The sequence below is a fragment of the Pseudorca crassidens genome, chromosome X (assembly GCF_039906515.1).
Source record: "Pseudorca crassidens isolate mPseCra1 chromosome X, mPseCra1.hap1, whole genome shotgun sequence".
In the NCBI taxonomy this organism is placed as follows: Eukaryota; Metazoa; Chordata; class Mammalia; order Artiodactyla; family Delphinidae; genus Pseudorca; species Pseudorca crassidens.
In genome coordinates, this window is record NC_090317.1 from 105,756,161 (window position 1) to 105,774,100 (window position 17,940).

Genomic DNA, 17,940 nt, shown 5'->3' on the forward strand with positions numbered 1-17,940 from the left:
TTTATTAAAATTTTAATTAACATTTTATATTGCTAAATCTATACATATATGCTCTGATGTTGGTTCATAATAAGTATTTCTTTAGCAGTTGCATTTTTCTTAAAAAGGAATTGCCTAACTGAAAGGTAACTAAGTTATTGGTATCAGTTTTGTAGAGTCTTATGCTGCCAATTAGAGATTTAATAGATGATAGATAATAAGCTCGTCTTTTAAAATGCAAATACCATCTTCTGGATAATAAGGACCAATTGGTCTTTCATATCTTAGTATACATTACTTTTTAACACTATAGGTTAAAAGTGGCTTCAGTGAAGAGGGAAAGGGAAGAAGATGTAATTTTGTACTGTAGGAAATTTCTAGAAAGGGAAAGACTTTGGTGTGTGTGTTTCACCTCAGGAGGGCTTTTGGACAGTGTGAGGATATAAAAAGTGGAAAATAGGAACTGCAGGGCTTGATAAAAGGTGTATATAAGAAAAGGCAGGAATTCCACAAGGTTAAATTGTAATTGCTTTATAGTACAGCGAGTACACTGTGTGCCTTTAAAAATTGTCTCTTTTTTTATTTTTATAGCAAAAGTTAGTGATACTGGCTTTAGCTGCTTCCTACTAGCTCTGTTATCTGGGTCTATTTGCTATATGCAATAAATGCAATTATTTCGTTTGATTCTAGAATAGGATGTTCTAATTAACTGAGAAATGCCAGATTATATACTGATTATAGATTTTCAGGGAACAGGAGTGTACTCATGTATACTGAAACTATGTTGAAAAGTACGAGTGTTTGATTTTTATTACCATAAATCATATTAACATAAAAGAACAAATACTAAAACAAAAATGAGTACTCTTTTCAGAAACATCAATTAGTTTCAATTTTCTCTTTTACCCTTCCAATTTATGTCAATGTACTCTTACAGATTTAAGAAATACAGTGAAGGTAGAAATTGTGTTCTTTTCTTTTTTTTGTGATTTCTGTGCACATTTACTGCATATTAGACCATTGGGTTGATGTATTGCCTTATTTTAATATCCTCTCATTAAACATTGAAATTGTTTCTCATTTTTTTACTATCTTATTAATGAAGATCTTTATTCCTATAATGTACGTCCTTTCTTTTAAATATTTTACTGGGAGAAAATACTAAAATTAGATTACTGGGTCAATGGGAATAAGCGTTTGTATGTCACTTGATATATATTGCCAAATTGTCCTAATAGATGCTGCTCCCATCAGTAGTATATGAATGCGCTAGTTTGGCTACAGTCTATCCAGCTTTGGATTTTATTTTTTTAAACTTAATTGGTGTCAAATTGTAATACTCTTATTTTTTCATGTTTTGAAAGTTGATTTTTTTCCTTTTCTTTAAAAACTTTTTATTCTTTCTCTTGTTTGAATTGCTTGTTACTATTCCTTTGTCCATTTAACCCACTATATTGGATTTGATATAACTATCTTTGTAATTTAATAATACCGTAATGCTTGGAAACCTCTTCCATGCACTTGAAGCAATGTTTAATAGAAACTTGGGGTTAATATACATCCAGATAAACCTATCATTGGTTTATTTCTTTCTTGATATATGATATTTCAAGTGATGCAATACATGGTTTGATAATACTCAATTGTTAAAGATAAAAAAAGAAGAAAACATACGTCATTTGGTTTAGCAAAATTCTTATATTTAAAATTTTATTCTGATTTTAAAGTAGGATATTTTTTAAGTATTATGAATAAACTGATCCTTTAAATAAGTTCATAACTAGAATAACAGCACTGGTTTTTTTTTTTGATGCCTAATATTTTCCGTATGCAGCTTTAGTTGAATGCCAGTAGATGGCACTAATTACATAAACAATTCAACAAGTTAATGACGAGGAAAAGAACTAACGTGATATTTTTTTCTGTTCAAATTTTGGTATATGTCACATACTCAACAATTATTTGAGAGCTTACTTTTATAGTTTGTTCTCTCCCATGATAAAAACAATTAAGCCAAGTTTGTTTCCAATTAATTGCTACTAAATTGAGATACCTGATACTGATTATTGCTCAAGAAGCTGGATTTGAAAAGTTTTGTCATGAAAAATGGGTTAGCTTATACTATCATGTTTGAGTGAACTACACACGGTAGGTTAAAAGCAACCGTGTAGACATGCTCTGACCCGAGGATTCAGAAGCTGTTTATGAAGCATTTTAAGAAAGTGCAACTAGAGATTTCAGAGAAAACTGACATTCGTTCTCTTTCCCATGTTTATCTATAGCAGTTGGCCAAAGACCTCCGCCAGTGGCAGATAAATGTAGATGTGGCAAATGACTTGGCACTGAAACTTCTTCGGGATTATTCTGCAGATGATACCAGAAAAGTACACATGATAACAGAGAACATCAATGCCTCTTGGGCAAGCATTCATAAAAGGTATGAACTATATTATTTCTAAAACTATTTGCTGATTCTAATGATAGGGTAGTGACACTGGGTGGATAATGCAGATTTGTTTTCCCATCCTGCTAAACCAGGGCTTTGGGAGGATCCAAGATGACAAATGCCAACCAAACTCACAGTCTTGCCTAAGTCCACTTATTTTAAAGATGAGGGACCCGAAGTTGCCCACAGTCAGAAAGGTAGTGACGTAACTAGGCAATTAGACAAAAACAAAAGATTGATTTGTAGCTAAAAGGGCCATTTATTAGTCTGCTTTGAGAACTCTATCCAGAGAAATATTGTTCTATTCCGTCATGCCACAAACTGCCCCATCTTTATAGTCTGACAGGGAAGTCACTTTGGGCTTCATGATGGAGCTATAGCTGTCTCTGGTGCCATCATTGTATCTCCCTCCACACACCCAATGGGAAAATTTGTGTAGTGTAACATGACTCATAACTTCATTTCCCATTATATATCTACGGAAATCAACAGCTCTTAGAGACACCATCTCCTCGAACTAAGTCCTGACTCCTTATTTTTCACTCTTAACCCCTTGTGCTGTTCTTTCATTAGCATTTATCCTAATTATAAACAAAATTATAAACAAATACATGAATTATGTAACTAATTGTTTAATGTTTGTCCTTCACATTAGTCTAACCTCCCTGAGGACAGAGGCTATCTTTCTTATTTGACACATCCTGAACCAGGTGATATAGTAGGGAGCTGGTAAATATTTGTGTTTTTTTAATTGAAATGTAGCTGATGTACAATATTATGTTAGTTTCAGGTATACTGCATAGTTATTTGACATTTGCACTTATTATGAAATGATCACTATAATAAGTCTAGTAACCATCTGTCCCCATACAAAGTTATTACAATGTTATTGACCGTATTCCTCATGCTGTATATTACATCCCCATTGCTTGTTTATTTTATAACTGGAGATTTGTACCTCTTAATCCCCTTCACCTATTTCTCCCTTTTACCCCCTCCTTCCATCTGGCAACCACCCATTTGTTCTCTGTCTATATGAGTCTGTTTCCATTTTGTTTTGTTTGTTTTGGTTTTTTAGATTCCACATATAAGTGACATCATACAGTATCTGTCCTTCTCTGTCTGACTTACTTCACTTAGCATAATGCCCTCAAGTTCCATCCATGTTGTTTCAAATGGCAAAATTTTCTTCTTTTTTATGACTAACATTCCGGTGTATACATATACCACATCTTCTTTATCCATTCATCTATCGATGGACGCTTAGGTTGCTTCCATATCTTGGCTATTGTAAATAATGCTGCAGGGTAAATATTTGTTGAATGATGACTCGACATAATTTATAGTTACCTTGTTCATGCTATGGTAAGTCAAGGATTATTGGGTACTCATTTTTAGCTCTGTCAGAAAACAGAGGCAAAAATAGCACCTGTATGGTGGTAAGGAAGATCCCAGTGAAAGGTAGATGAGTTCCAGAAGATAACATGACTTACTGAAGTCAGGTAGGTGGCCTTTATTAAGAAAAAAAGGCCACCATTAAAGAAAACAAAAACAGGTTTTGAACTAAGCAGAAACTCTTAGGAGTAAGGAACTATTAATACACGGCAATTGAGAGATCAAGTTAATCTTGAAACTGAGTTAAAGATTGAAGAGTATAAACTCCTGTGAAAGTGGATTTGAGCCGGTCATCCTGGGGGAATAGAGCAGCTCTAGCCCTAAATTCCAGACAGTGGGTGTTCAGATGGCCATGGAAGAGAGGACTCAACCTGAAGTTGGGGAGTTATATTTGGGGCCCTATCAATAGAACCCCGGTTGAATAGGGAACTGATAAAAAAAAAATTCTCCAAGTTACTGCCTCCTCTTATTGGCAAGGTTTGTACTTTCTGCTCCAAATACAGATCTGCTGTTTGTTCAGTTAAATGAGGGCAGATTAGGCTCAGGGAGACTTATTCATATGTAATCGATTGGTATCAGAGAGTCAGTAGGTAAGATCTCACTGGGAAATACCTGCTTCTCAAAGAGAGGCCTCTCTGGGTACGCAAATTAAGATCAGAGAGTAATTTGGTGAGTTTAGGGAATGTAAGCCAAGAAGGAGACATTTTACAAAACTGGGGCTTCAAGAGAGGTCTATCCCTTCTATGCCACTCTTTCATGCTCCTTGAGTCTCCAAACAGCCCTCTCATTTCTTCTGATCATTTTCGTTAGGTCTTTGGATTCCTCAGAGAAGGGGCTTCCAGTTTATATTTTTTGACTTGGTCCCTAAAAAGCTACCACCTAAGGAAGGTATATAGTTATTTCTCCAATGGGTAAAGTAAAATAGAAAGTTAAAAGCCAAATTACATTTTTTGCTAGCCCATAGAGAACCTGTGATTTGCCAAGCTAATTCAATTCATGCCTCTAAAGTTCTTCCCTGTTTCTTTCTCGCATATACTCTATGAAAATTCATCCACTTGTGTAGTTTCAGTCTGCTGATGACTCTCCATTTATACCATTTGCAGCTGAGCGTGATCGTTGAATTTCAGACCTGCATATCCTATTGATTTCTTTTCATTTTAATGTCCCTCGGGAACTTCAAATTTAATAGGCCCAAAGCTGAACTCATCTTTGTCCTCTTACAACCTCTTTCTCCAAATGCAACCTACTTCTCTTCCTATGATCCCTCTCCAATGAACATTACCACAACCCATTCAGTTGTCCAAATTGGAAACTCATGCTTGACTCTTCCTTCTATTGAATACAATCCCAGTGGCCAAGCTATCACAAAGCTATTTACTACCTAAATAGCTTTCAAATCCAGTTATTTCCCTTCCTCCCTACTCTTCAACTATCATGTCTTGCTTAAATGACTACATCTTCCTGCTTCTTACCCATTCTCTACATAGAACGCAGGATGATTTTTCTAAATACAGTATATTCATATAGTTCCCCCTCCCCCCCACCCAGTTTTAAAGGCTTTGGTGGCTTATCCGTTATTATTTGAAGACAGTCCACACTCCTTTCAATGACTTCAAGATCTTGCACGTTATGGCCTTTCCTTAAAACTCCAGCCTAAGTTTCTGCTCTCCCTCAATCTCCCCTCCCCATAATTAAGTAACAGTGAGCTATTTTCATTTCCTCATAGCTATGTTCTGTCTTCTCTATTATGTGCTGACGTGATAGATGTATTATTCCTTCCTTTTTGCATGGTTAAGTTCTATTCATTATCCAGGTCTCAGTGTAAATGCCATTTCCTCCAGGAAGCCTTCTCTGATTACCAACCCCAAAGCCTACACCCTGTTATAGTGCTTATCTCACTACACTGTATGTAAGTGTCTGTTGGTCTTTGTCTCTTATGAGAATGTTTGCTCTGTATACACATTGGGGTATACACATTGGCTGCTTGTTCACCATATGACTTAGCACTTAGCTTGGCACATAGTATCTACCCCCAAAACATGTTTAATAGGTAAATGAACAAACAAAAAATAACTAACTACAAGTGTTCTGGAGTGCCAGTAACTCAACACAGAAGAAAAATTGAAAGGATTGCTTTCAGTTTCAAGTAACAGAAAACCCAAGTTCAATAGCTTACCTAATGGAGGTCTGTTCCTGTCACTTTATGAGAAGTTCAGAGTCGGGCAGGTCGTGACATGGGCTCCATAGCGCAGCAATGTCAGCCCTGAAGTCTCCTTGTTCTTCTTGGCATTTCCCTCAGAACATAAGCATTCCAGCAGGAAGAAGCAGCAGCAGAAGGGGCAGTGCTGGTGTCAGGAAAACAGTGGCTTTCTCAGGAACTTTCGGGTCAGAACTATGCCACAAAACCACCTCTAGTATCTAGGAATTTGGGTTGAGCCAGCCAATAGAGAATGTCTGCCACAAAGGGTATGGAAAGAAGAAACTGATAAACCGTCATGCTGTAGCTGGACAGCGTGAAGCTCCCTGGAGAGACAGCCAGTCAAATCTGAGTGAATACGGTCTAGTCATGTAGGTTGTATATTCATGCACAGTATACTCTCACGTAGGGTAGTCATAAAAGTGGGCCATTTGGGCTTGGTGGTGGTTCTGGTCAGTGTGAAAGGGCATGAGGAGAGCTGGGTTCTCTATTGGCTAATGATACCTTTACCTGGGAAGTTCACATTCGGTGTGTGCTGTGTGTGTCACCCGCACAGATTAAACCGTATTTTACTTGGCTGCATCTTCTCTTATTTTATATTCTTATAGATCTTATGCTAAATAGGTAAAGAACAAGAAAACTCTTTATGTGATCTTCTGCATTTTGATGTTTTTATCCAGTGTCTCGTCCAGCTAAACCCAGAAGTGAAGTAACATCATCGTCCTCCTCTAGATTTGTGCTATTCAGTAGGGTAGCCACTAGCCATAGATGGCCATTTAAATTTAAAGTAGTACAATTAAATAAAATTTAAAATTCATTTCTTCCGGCTCCTCAGCCACCTTTCAGATGCTCAAGAGCCACAGGTAACGAGTGGCTTCCCCATTGGACAGTCCAGAACTGAACATTTCCGTCATCACAGAAAATTTTATTGATCCCCTAAGCAGTTTAGCATGCATTTATAACAATTACATACTCTATTACTTCAGAACGAGATTTTGCCAAATTTTGTAAATAAAAAGTATTTCCTTTACAAAGTGGTTCACATTATTCTATTTCCTTGTTTCTACCCTATTTTTTCTATTTATCCATCTTCTAGAGTTGCCATTTAAAGTGTCTAAAACTACAACTATCACAGAATATAAACACTTACTGGTAATCCTAATAAACATAATTTTAAAGGAGAAATTATTAATATTGATATTTGGGTTTGGGGAATAAAAGTATCTCATGTCTTTGAAATATATCTATAACCAAGACTTTTTAGGTAGGGGAGACCGTTGAAAGCATTCTGATTACATCATTTCTCATGGTTCAGGTTTTACCACTGAGCACTGATATATTGCCTGCACTGAAACTTTCAATCATATAGATAAATATATGCAAAAATTTTGTGCATTTGGAAGCCTATGTAAAGCAATAAAATCTTTACTTCAGTTTTAAAATTTTGAATGTTAAACAAGATATAAGAAGTGTAACTTGGAAGAACTTTACTTTGATATCATATACAGGCAGGCTGTAGTTTCAAGACATAATCAAAAACAAAAGTGAGCTAATTTTGTTTTGTAGTTTAGTGTTCAATTTAAGTTTATTAATAGGTCAGAGGAATCTTCAAATTCTATACTGGCTTTTATTGGACCTTTAATTACCATTTTATGTAGATAAATATAAATAGCTACGTGCACCTAAAAGGACTTGCTCTACCATTCATGAATAAAAGCAAAACCTGCTTCTCAAGTAACCTCTGTAGTTTAGCAGTTCATATCAGAACATAGATCATCATTGTGACCTATGTAGGAAAATATTTTGTTTTCCTGATCGTATGACTTATAGAGTCCATGTTAACATATAAAGCCAGAAATGTGGGCTTCTGCAAGTTCATTTCTTTCCCTTCAATCTCTGTGAATAGATATGAATTGGTGAATAAGATAGTATTAGATGTGATATTACATATTATTGTGAGAAGCCTCTAAGGATTAGATCTCAAGGACTGCCATCTGGCTGATGACTTTATGATGACACTGTCATGAGATTTCATTTCCTTATTTCTATTCCAGGGCCACTCTTTAAACAAGAAATGTGCATTAACTCTGAATTGTCTGTCTGTAGCTATAGGAGGGCTTCTCCAACTACTCATCAGCAAGGAGCAAACTCATCAAGTAGAGGGGCTGATCCTAGTATCAGAGGGTTCATCATGGATAGAAGTTCCTCACAAAAGCTCCCAGATACCTGAACAATCTCTCTAAGTTCTAAGAAAGACTTAGCATGTATGTGTATACATGTATGTATGTGTATATGCATATGCATGGACATGCATGCAAATACACTATCCTTAAAATAATATCTCAGTATTCTCCTGTCCGCTCTAATAATATGTTTCAAATTTTAATAATTACAATTAATAGTTGAGAAATTGAACAGTTATCACTTGTGTTCTCCATCTTTGGCAGCCATGAAGCCCTTGTAAATCACTCCTTGCTTCTCTATTCCTAGGTCCTTTCTCTTTTTCACTTTTAAAAAAAAGAAGAAAAGGGAGAGAAATTATTGAGCCCTATTTTGTGTGCAGCAAAGAGCTACTCTAGCTGAACACTGGCTCTCTTTCACATTAGCCAACGTATTTTTTTAGTAACCGTTCTGCTTCCTTTCTCTGGGATTTTCAGTTTCTTCTTTCTCCTTGCTCCTCCCCTTCAGCCAACCATCATGCTCAAGTTCCCTCGTCCTAGAAGAACATTTTTAGGATACCAACTTTTCTATCCAGCTATCCTTGTTTCCCCTTACCATCAAAATTTTTTAAAGTAGTAATTGACATTCTTGTTTCCTCTCCAGCTTCTGGTTATGCTTGGACCCACTTCAGTCTGGCTTCCCCAGCACCTCCACTTTCCTGAAAAAAGGACTCATTAAGATTGTCAATAACTTTTATAATAACTAATTGCCCTATTTTATTTATCCATCTACTCGACATCTTTTTGACCTTGGTCCTGTTTATCAACTCTACTGGTTGAAACTTTCCCTTCTTTGATTTCCAAACGATATTATTTTGCAATTCTCCAATTTCTCTAGTAATATAATAAGTGTGAAGTGCTTGGCACAATGCCTGGCACATAGTAGGAGCTCAGTAAATGTCATCTGTCATAAACGTTTTAAGAATTCATTCACTTGGTGAATATTTTGGTGCTAGGTATGTGCTAGTTAGGCTCAGTTCTTGGTACTAGGTATACAGCAGACAAAATCCCTGCCCTCATGAAGCTTACTTACATTCTGGCAAGGAGAAGGTGAGAAACAGACATTAACAAATAAAATAGTTAAATGTATGGTACATGAGATTGTGATAAGTGAAATGTGGAAACATAAAGAGGGAAAGCAGTTGAGAATGTGTAAGTGTGTGAGTGAGCGAGTGGTGGAAGAGAAGTGCTATTACTTAAATATGGTGCTTAAGAACGATCTCACTGGGGACTTCCCTGGTGGCCCAGTGGCTAAGACTCCACACTACCAATGCAGGGGGCCCGGATTCCATCCCTGGTCAGGGAACTAGATCCCACATGCCGCAACTAAAGATCCCGTGTGCCGCAACTAAGACCCGGCGCAGCCAAATAAATAAATACTTAAAAAAAAAGAAAGCTCTCACTGAAAGAGTGAGTTTTAACCAAAACTTAAAGGACCTAAGGATGTGAGCCCTGTGGATAATTGGAAGAAAAACAGTCCAGGAGGGTTCTAATAACTGGAAATGCCCTGAGGCTGCAGTGTGCCCTGCATGTTGGAGGAACCTTAAGGAGACCAGTATGATAGGAATGGGTCAAGCAAGCGAGAGTCTAGTAGACAAGGAGTTCAGGGAGGTAAGAGGAATCTGATTACATTGGACCTTATAGGCCCCTCTAAGGACTTTTGCTTTTACTCTGAATGAGATGGGAGTCATTGGAGGGTTTTGAGCAGAGGAGTGGCATCTTTAAGCTTATCTGGCCCCTCTGCAATAATAGACTGAAGGAAATCAGTGAAACCATTAGAAGACTGTTGTCATAAGTCAGTCGGGAGACAACTGTGATTTGGACCAGAATAGGAGAGGTGAATGTAGTAAGAAATGTTTGACTTCTACTGGACTTCCCTGGTGGTGCGGTGGTTAAGAATCCACCTGCCAATGCAGGAGACACGGGTTCGAGCCCTGGTCTGGGAAGATCCCACATGCCTCGGAGCAACTAAGTCCGTGCGCCACAACTACTGAGCCTGCGTTCTAGAGCCCGCAAGCCACAACTGCTGAAGTCCGTGCGCCTAGACCCCATGCTGGGCAACAAGAGAAGCCACCGCAATGAGAAGCCCACGCACCGCAACGAAGAGTAGCCCCCCGCTCGCCGCAACTAGAGAAAGCCCGCATGGAACGCAGACCCAACGCAGCCAAAAATAAAAGAAAGGGAGGGAGGGAGGGAGGGAGGAAATGATTGACTTCTACTCTGTTTTGAGGACAGAGCCCAAAAGGTTTTGTAATGGATTAGATTTAGGTATGGAAGAGAGGCATCAAGAAGACTACAGAGTTTTTAGCCTGAGCAACTGGAAGATGGGGGTACCCATTTACTGAGATGGAGAAAGCTCCAAAAGCAACATGTTTTAGGAAGAAGATATGGACACGCCACTTTTGAAATGTCTATTATGCATCCAGGTGGAGATGTGGAGTAGATAGCGGCTATAAAATCTTAAGTTCTGGGCAATGGTTGGGACTCAAGATACAAATTTGAGAGTTGTAACAATAATCAATATAGGCTCTGTTTGCTGTATACAACCTTTAAATCTTGGTATTCCCATTCTTAATTCTCTCTTATTTCTGTATACACATTTCAAGTACTTTTGTCTGTCAACTTCAACTACCGTTAAGAGTCTTCAGTTTTTATTTCCATCTCACATCTTTCTCCTCATCTCTAGAACTATACTTCCAGCCACCTACCCTACATCTCCATCTGCACCATCTACAGGCTCCAAAATGTCCAAAGTACAAGGCATTATCTGCCCCTAAGACAATGCTATATTTCCTATGTTTTCAGGGAAAATTAATTGCTTAACTTAATTTTCTCTAGAGCTGGAAACTTAAGAATTATCTTCTACCTCTTCCTCCCTCTCTCTTCTCTGCTAATACATGTATTAAACTGACTTCTAAATTCTGTGACTTCTACTTCAAAAATTTCTCTAGAAGCTGTTGCCTTTTCTTCATCTCTATTCTTCATCTTCACCTCATCCTAAATTGTCTCCATATTTTGCCTGGTAGATTGTGACCACCTTTTTCCGTGCTCCTAACCATTGAGTCTCTACACTCACTTGGCATTCACACTGACCCAGAGTTATTTCCCTTAAAACTAATCTTCTGGTTTTCCTTTGCTCCCAGCACTCTTTTGTTTTCCTCTTGAGACCTGACAGATGATATGTTCATATGTAATATATTGCCAAAAGCATACCCCAATTTTTCTGACAATAAAAACAAACAAACTTGATTTATTTTCAGGAAAGAAAAGCAAATAATATCACAATTTGTGCTTGGTTGTCAGTTTGTTTATTTAGCAGAGGGACAGGCATGTGAACTTCATAAAAGGGTCTTATGCTCTAGCCACAAATGCTGTCCTTTCTCAAAACATTTTTGAAACTCCTTTTCTGGAACTACCTAGGGACTGTTTCATGACCTTCAGAAGATTGTTGTATTATTTTGTAGCCACACCTTGTGTTTGCTGAATAATTGTATTCAGTAATTGTTTGTGTATTGAATGAAGCAGTTCATCAGATGTTGGGCACTAAATGGCTTTGGATTATTTCCAGAAACTTAAAAGACGAAGATTTGCTGCTGCCCTTGAAGCTATGTAAAGAATGTGATATGACGCTAACAGGACGTTTGTTTAAAATATTGATACAACCTCTTATTAAGTCAGAGACTGCTTATGATATATTTGTAGCATGTTATAGTCATAAATATTAACGCTACAAATGACCCTAAAGCCACCAGCTCAAAATTCTCAATTTACAGTAACCCTATTTTTAATCCCTCTCATGCAAAATATACCTTCTAGTCCATCTTAAGGACTAAAGGGGATTTGGTACATTGAAAAATTCAATCGGTTAGCAACTCTTCTAGGTACACTTCTTTTGGCAGTACGAGGACGTTTCTCTAGGCTCTTCAAGACGGTTGTATATATAGTTATAAGGCACTCTCGTTTTTATACTGCCGAGACCCAGTCTTCCCAACTGATTATGAAGCATAAGAATTCTCGCCATCTTACAATAGGATAACGTAATACCTGTAATGCGAAATCCTGGGGCTCTGGGCCAGGGAGTGTCATGATCCATACGGATCTAAAAGTTTCGTGGTGGCAACTGCCTGCTTCACTTTATGTCGTTTCCTTCAAAGCAGTTAGAATGTTTCTAGCTTGCAGGGATTGCATACAAAGGGAGACATTTGGAATCATTGGCGATTTACTGGTGTGGAAAATTACGTGGTGGTGCAACCCAGTAGCCATTTTCATTTTAACCCAGTCCTGCAGTCCTAAACCGGGCCCTACTAGCACCCCAAAATATATGCTTACAAATGCCTCTACATACCCTTTAGCGATGAAAAGACTCTAAAACTGAAAAAAATTATAATTGTTTCCTAAACAAAAGTTATAGGACACCAACAGACCTTTCTTTTTTTCATTCATTAATTTAATATTATGGTATCTAAAATTAAAACAAATGGGAGAAAGTTTCCCTTGCTTCGTTTAATTGAACCATTAATGTTATCAACGGCATCCATTATATTACTTTCAATTATATATGCATTTTTCATTGTCTTCCCATCACTATCAGTCTCAGAATCTTTAAAATATTCAATAAAATATATAAATGAGCTGGAGTTTATTTTTAGGAAGTTGAGTTATTTTGGAAAATGGATATAGTCATCATTTGATCTGTAACTTTATCTCTCCAATTCTAACAGTCATCTGATGTGGAGATCTTTTGGCTTCATTCAGTTTATAATAGGGATTCATTTTCTTTCTGTAAACCGTTAATTCAGATGCATTTCTGGTATTAAAAAATATACAAAACAGGTATTAGTGAATTTTGTGGAATTTTCTTTTCAGTTCTTTTCGGTTTCCTCCCCCAAAGGGGGGTCATGGAAGCAGTTCTAGGTGCTGTTTAACAGCACCTCTTTCTTAGACCCCTGTGACCACTTGGGAAGCGTGATACTGTTCCTAGCTAATTGAGGCAAAGAGCCTGGCTCAGGTTCTTTGTCTTACGTGGAGCATTTTCAGATTCTTGAGGCCAGTAGATTCTGAACTCCTGGCAGCCACTACCTACTTCCCAGAGTCCAACAGCTTCATGTCTTCAACCCTGCATACTACTTTGTGTTTCTGTGTCATTTCTGACCCACAGAGCTATCTGTCTTGTTTCTGAGCCCAGATTGTGCCTTTCTGGTTTTGTGTTTTTATATTTTACCTAGCGTTGTTCTGTGCTTGGAAGTTTCTTCTGTATTTTGAAGTAATTTTCCCCTAATGTAAAGTGATACTTACTTTAGAAAATTTTAAAAATTGAGAAATAATCAACGTTAACATTTTTTAGCACTTTCTTTCCTATTTTTGTAAATGTATTTTGCCTGTGTCTATTTTTAAAGATTTTTTTTGATGTGGACCATTTTTATAAGTCTTTATTGAATTTTCTACAATATTGCTTCTGTTTTATGTTTTGGGTTCTTTTTTTTTGGCCACGAGGCATGTGGGATCTTAGCTCCCTGACCAGGGATCAAACCTGCACCCCCTGCATTGGAAGGCAAAGTCTTAGCCACTGGACCACCAGGGAAGTCCCTGCTAATATTTATTTAACTTACTCCCAATTTAGTAACATTCGAAAGCATTTCCAGATTGGATTTTTTTTTTCCTTTTAAAAATCCTTGGGCTTCCCTGGTGGCGCAGTGGTTGGGAGTCCGCCTGCCGACGCAGGGGACGCGGGTTCGTGCCCCGGTCTGGGAGGATCCCACATGCTGCGGAGTGGCTGGGCCCGTGAGCCATGGCCTCTGAGCCTGTGCGTCTGGAGCCACAACAGTGAGAGGCCCGCGTACCGCAAAAAAAAAAAAAAAAAAAAAAAATCCTTACTACATTTTTATTAGGAAGGTAACGCTCAGGTATTATCTTTTAAAGAGAAAAAATGGATGGGAAATACTTCGTTGAGGTACATGGTGACTTATTCAATCATCAGAAAGAAAAGCAGTATCCATGTGCCTCCAGCCAATGTCTTATGCACTGGCCATTCTGCCTATAGCATCAGTATTCATCCAAAGAGATGGAAACTCTTCAAATTTGCGAGAAATCAATTCCACATTCAAATCAGTGGTTGTGGGTTTTAAATATCTTCTAATATTCAGCTTCTCAGTTAGCTTCCTCAGATCCCTAATATGATACTCATTACATCATTCTGTGGCCAGTCAGTGTCTTCATGCCACGGAGCATTTAAAGCAAGTCAAACAGACCTAATCCAAGCCCTTTTGGAGATTTTAACCTGCATTTCATAGACTCATGGCTACTCATACAATTCCCGAGGAGTTGTGTTTTTCTTTTACATTGCAAGTATTTTAAATCTACGTAGTGAAATTGAATTAGCTATTAAACATCAACTTTATCACAACCTCTTTTTAAAAATATTTAAATGAAACAAACCCTCCACAAAAATGACCAAACACAAATTGCATCCTGAGACAAATTAAGTGAGTAACGATCATGAATTCATAATGATTGTTTTATGATTTTTATGTTTTTTTGATAGTGAGATATGATTTATTGATGTTTATTTTAATATGTAAGTCATACCTAAGTTGCCTATTAAAAACAGGCAGGCTAAAATGGCATTATTCTTTTTAGCTGTGAGTAAAGCTGTTGACCCCTACTTAGACAGAGCTGGTGTTTCAAACCCAAATCTGTGTCCCTGAGGCCTGTGCTCCCTTCATTGCTTTTTAATGGATACATATTAACTTGGAAGGAGGTTCTGGCAGCTTTTCACAGTAATCTAATCTCAGCTCTGTCCTCTTCAATATTTCCATCAGTGACTTGGATGAAGACGTAGATAGCATTCTTATCAAATTTGCCAGTGACACAAAGCAGAGAGAAATAGCAAATACTGTAGACAAGAGTACCAGGAGCCAAAAAGATTTCAACAACTTGGGGTGGTAGGCTGCATATTGAAAGATGAAATGTAAATATAAGGCAATACACTTGGTTCAAAAGAAAAGTAAAATAAAAGACACAATGCAACCGACTTAGACTGGGCTCCCTGGAAACAGGGAGAAGAAGATTCCCTGAGATGGGGAGTTGTGTGCAGAAGGTTTGCTGAAGAGTGTTTCCATGAGATACATGAGTAAGGACGTGACAGAGGTAAGATTGGGCAGAGAGAGAAGCTACCCTGCAGTGAACCTGAAGCCTGGGCGGCTTCTAAGGGGAGATCTGGAATTTGTAGGTCCCCTCAGAGACGTCCTGAATTGAGGCAAGGGGGCTGGGCCTTTGTATTCCAGTATCAGCTGGTTATTGGTTCTGGGTCACCCTGTGGGAGAGGGCAACCTTGGATAAAACAGTTACCTACAGCTGAGGCCAATTTCCAGTGAGAGAGGCAGCTGTGAGCTGTTAGCAGCCAATATTCCCACCAGCTAGGGCATGGGTCTTGGCAGAGCGCCAAAGTATATACTACCCAAGTGTTACCCAAAGTGTGGTCCTTGGACTAGAAGTATTAGCATCACCTGTGAGCTGGCTAGAAATGAAAATGTGTGGGTCCTACCCCAGCCTACGAAATCAGAATCTCTGGGGATGTGGCCCAGAAAACTCTTAACAAGCTTTCCAGTCTCTAGCTCATTTCTATGCATATTACAGTTTGAGAACCACTGCACTATGCCAACCAAAAACATTCAGAATGGGGAGATAACGGGTTTTAGTGACAGTAATCTCTCTCTCTCTCTCTCTCTCTCTCTCTCTCTCTCTCTCTCTCTCTCTCTCTCTCTCTCTCTCTCTCTCACACACACACACACACACAGACACACACACACACACACTGTGCAATAGAGCAGTGGAAAAGGAAAACTAAGGATATTAGGCTGGATAAATTCAAGCACGTCACGTAGTCCTAAGAATTTATATTTCAGCTTAGCAGAGAGGGATTTTTGTGATCAAGCTGTCCAGAGATGGAACAGGCTGCCTTGTAGAGTTGTAGAAGTATTCAAGAACAGGCTGGGTAACGCCTCCGTGTAATAATTTCAAGCATCAGGTGGACACGTGACTTTAGCATCCTGATTATCCCCCTCCTATACTTTTCTTCTATTTTTTTTTCCCAAATGGGTCTCTGCCAGAACTAGTTAACTCAAGAAGGGGTACATGGTGAAAAAGAAAACGTTCAGGCATGATCAGGTTAAGTCAAAGTAAACAGATTTCTGTAGAATTAATCAGACTTTTATTACAGTGTATGCATTGTGAATACACAATATGTGTTTGGGAATGTGTGAGGAAAAGGATAGTCTATATAGTATGCATACGTTCAATAACTTTGACCGTGGAACTGATTTCTCTAGAAGAATCTTACGGGCCACTATAGTAACTGGTACACTACTCAGTCCTCAGTAAGCATTTGTAAGAGAGATGGCATAGCATCCAGCCTAGGCTGCTGCATGAAGATCATTTCACTGGATGTTACCTAAGTAGTATTCTCAAGTGCCATTAGCTCAACTCTTCACTTGGGCATAAATTTATAAATTTGCATACTAATCAAGGGAAGTTGTGTTTTTCTGCCTTCGACTCTACTCAGACGTAGGCGTTTTCTATTATTCCCTTCGAACTATTATTTTAACCTCATTCTATTAGAAGTTTAGGAACATTTTCATGGTTGGATGGATGGTTAGATAGATATAGACAGGTGGATAGATAAATAAGGGAGAGGGATTGGAGAGAGAGAGAAAGAAAGTAGAGGAGGAAGAGGAGAAGGAAGACAACTATGAAAACGACAAGGACAATGATGACAGAGAAAGAGAGAGATCAATTCTCTGGCGCGGCATATTTGACTTGTCTTTGTTTTCCTGAGACTTTCCACGGTGAGAATGGAGGGTAAATCCTTTAGAAATCACAGAAATAATCTTGGATCCCTTTAGTAAAAGAAGTGTCTCTTTTAGCAAATAGCAATAAATAAGAGTCTATTATAATTGCTGGGATCTGCTAATACATATTTTTTTGCCCTGAAACAAACTCCATTAACCCTCCTTGATACTCTATCCTCATCAGCGTGTTAATAACATGGGACTAACTCTTACAGGTTTTTTTCCCCATACAAAACATATAATCTACAACCTGCTAATGATTGCATTTAGCCTAATTGTTAGGTTGCTGCTGGTGACAGAAAAATTTACCCTGGCAGATAGGCGCTTCTAGAAGCCCAGCCAAGCACTTGGTGTGGTGAATCACCCTCCGTATACTTCTCACTTGGCAACCGTTCCTGATGGATAGACCAATCTGCTCTGAGGAGAGGCCAGGGCTGCTCAGTGGAGTCTGGAGAACCCGAGTTGAAACACAGTTCTAGCAGGATTTTGCGGACTCCTTCCTGACTGCAAGCCCCTAATTAAAAGGGCAGGATGGCTTACTCGGGCTGAGTTCTGCTCTCTCTTGTCAAACAACAACCAGGGAGACAGACATCTTTACAATTTGCTAGTCCACATTTCAAATGAATTTAACATTTTACATGTCTGAGTTAACTGAATGTGTTGCCAGTTTCATTATCAAAATATTTATAAGTCAGGAAAGGATACTGAGACACAGGGAGTCTATGACTTTCCCAAGCTCAAACGCCCAGCTTTGTGACAATTCTGACACAGAAATTCTTGTATTTGAAGAAAAAGAGGGAAGACTTCTTTTTCTTTTCCTTACGTTTACACTGAAGTATCATTTATATGATCTTGGGT

General features: G+C 38.3%; 1 protein-coding gene across 2 annotated transcripts in view; it reads left to right on the forward strand.

Annotated features, from left to right (window-relative positions):
- The window catches only part of DMD (dystrophin), a 2,128,065-nt gene that overhangs the window by 1,586,578 nt on the left and 523,547 nt on the right, over nucleotides 1-17,940 (forward strand). For both annotated transcript variants that reach the window (XM_067723245.1, XM_067723244.1), the window contains exon 54: nucleotides 2,262-2,416. In XM_067723245.1, the coding sequence (XP_067579346.1) occupies nucleotides 2,262-2,416 (155 nt within the window). The remainder of the gene's footprint in view (nucleotides 1-2,261; nucleotides 2,417-17,940) is intronic.